Source organism: Protobothrops mucrosquamatus, unplaced genomic scaffold, assembly GCF_001527695.2.
Source record: "Protobothrops mucrosquamatus isolate PMUCROS unplaced genomic scaffold, P.Mucros_1.0 scaffold1552, whole genome shotgun sequence".
In the NCBI taxonomy this organism is placed as follows: domain Eukaryota; kingdom Metazoa; phylum Chordata; class Lepidosauria; order Squamata; family Viperidae; genus Protobothrops; species Protobothrops mucrosquamatus.
Genome location: NW_015387721.1, coordinates 381,081 through 383,542, shown reverse-complemented (window position 1 = coordinate 383,542; position 2,462 = coordinate 381,081). Strand labels below are relative to the sequence as shown.

At 45.1% G+C, this 2,462-nt stretch overlaps 1 protein-coding gene across 1 annotated transcript in view; it reads left to right on the top strand.

Moving 5' to 3' along the window:
• Positions 1-2,063: 2,063 nt before the first annotated feature.
• RASGEF1A (RasGEF domain family member 1A) overlaps positions 2,064-2,462 on the top strand; it is a 54,851-nt gene continuing 54,452 nt past the window's right edge. The window contains exon 1 of the mRNA XM_015822401.1: positions 2,064-2,159. Within this exon, the coding sequence (XP_015677887.1) occupies positions 2,133-2,159 (27 nt within the window). The 5' untranslated portion in view covers positions 2,064-2,132. The remainder of the gene's footprint in view (positions 2,160-2,462) is intronic.

The window sequence follows — 2,462 nt, the reverse complement described above, 5'->3', positions numbered from 1 at the left end:
AAGTTGGAAGGGACCTTGGAGGTCATCGAGTCCAACCCCCTGCTCAGGCAGGAACCCTACACCATTTCAGACAAATGGCTGTCCAGTCTCTTCTTAAAAACTTCCAGTGTTGGAGCATTCACCGCTTCTGGAGGCAGGTTGTTCCACTGGTTAATTGTTCTAACTGTCAGGAAGTTTCTCCTTAGTTCCAGGTTGCTTCACTCCTTGATCAGTTTCCATCCGTTGCTCCTTGTCCTGCCTTCAGGCGCTTTGGAGAATAGCTTGACTCCCTCTTCTTTGGGGCAGCCCCTGAGATATTGGAACCCTGCTATCACGTCCCCCCTCGTCCTTCTCTTCGTTAAACTAGACATACCCAATTCCAGCAACCGTTCCTTATATGTTTTAGCCTCCAGTCCCCTAATCCACTTTGTTGCTCTTCTCTGTACTCTTTCTAGAGTCTCAGCATCTTTTTTACATCATGGTGACCAAAACTGGATGCAGTATCCCTCTGTTCATTTTTGACACAGATGACCTCTTTGACCCCTCTTTCAAACAGTTTGATCCTCTCTGTCCAAAATGTGAACTTTGCTGTCTTCAAAAAAGTGGACTTTGTCTTTTAAATGCAGATGGACTGCTGATTCCTGTCCTGAGGTGTTGTGCCACGCGTTTAGGTCTTCAAAGAAAAACCAGAAAGTCCAGTTGCCTCGTGAAAAAAAAAAAAAAGAACCTTTGAGACAACCATGACCTGGATGACTAAGAACCTCCTTAGACACACAGAGCTGGATTTCGGCCCTCTAAAAATTAGTGACATGGGGACTTAAAACAGAATAATTTTAGAGCTTTCAGGGGACCCATTCACGGGGAAGTTTGAATGAACTTTGCCTCCTCTTAAGAGTGGTGCCTCTTAAGAGTATTGTCCCATCACTAACAAACATGTAAGAGAGAGGAGATTGGAAAGATTTCGTTGCTTACATCATCTTTTAGTTTTCCTATGTTTCGGCATGCTCCATAATCCTCATTCCTTAGGGAAGAGCTACAGTTTCTAAAATGTTCTCATTGATTCAAAAGTTCCAACACTGTTGAATGGGACGCTACCAGCTATCCTAGGGATGTAATTGCAGGAATTCGGTATGTCTAATCTGGGGGAAAGAAGGACTAGGGGAGGCATGATGGCAGGGTTCCGATATCTCAGGGGCTGCCCCAAAGAAGAGGGAGTCAAGCTATTCTCCAAAGTGCCTGAAGGCAGGACAAGAAGCAATGGATGGAAACTCATCAAGGAGAGAAGCAACCTGGAACTAAGGAGAAATGTCCTGACAGAGAGGACAATTAACCAGTGGAACTACCTGCCTCCAGAAGTTGTGGATGTTCCAACACTGGGGGTTTTGAAGAAGAGATTGGACAGCCATCGGTCTGAAATGGTATAGGGCTTCCTGCCTGAGCAAGGGTTGGACTAGAAGACCTCCAAGGTCCCTTCCAACTCTGTTACAGGTAGCCATTTAGTGACTGTTCCGAGTTACAACAGCCCTGGAAAAAAAAATCAGATCAGCTTTTGCAGCTAACTTAACAATGTCAACGTTTCACTGAAAAAACAGTCACCAGGAAAGCCGTAACAAGGGGGTCAACGCTCACTGAACACATGTTTCACTTAGCAACATCCATGTTGGGCTCAGCCGTGGTCGTAAGCTGGGGACTGCCTGTATGTTCTTGTTACATAACTTCCAGGCAGCAACTGGGTCCTTGCCACCTTCTCCTGGCCTTTCTGAGCTAGCAAAAACTCAAGGAAAGACGCAGGAGCGCGGCGTATCCCCAACCTATTTCTTTCCAAAAAGGAGATCTGAGAAGAGGCCTTTTCTTTTACAAAAAAAAAAAAAAAACATTTCCAAGGCTGGCACAAAAGACAGATGGGGTCAACCAGCGCTCCTTTTGAATCCGACAAGCCTCCTCTCAGCCAACAGTGTGCTGTGTCAGCTGCTGACGTCAGAGTCAGTCTGGAAATGGGATGCTTCGCAAGCTTTGTTATTTTAGATCTGAGCTGGCGGGAAGAGTTGCTGGACGGGGAGAGAGAGAGAGAGAATGCTCTCTCATTCCTTCTTTTCTTAGGCTGAAACTACAATGCTGGGCTAACCAGGGGTGTGATACGTGCCAGAAAACTTATGTACATACTCCAGAAAGCCATGAGGGTAAGGAAAGATTTTTTGGGTTTTCTTTCTCCTTCCAAATCCTGCCTTTCTTGCTTTTCTTCCTTCCTTTTTCCGCTCCCTTTCCATGGGGCTAGCTGGTGGGTTTTTTTTTTTTGAAACTCTGTTAAAAGAAATGTTGAATGAAAAAGAAACTTGATAGATTGAGCCTACTCTAGGCAAGTGGTTAAAAAGTCATGCATGGGAAGACTGTTAGCTGGTTCTGGCTTACCGTGGGAGAAACTCAAATTTTAAGGAGAGAGATTGGAGTTATTCTTGGAGAAACTCAAATTTTAAGGAGAGAGA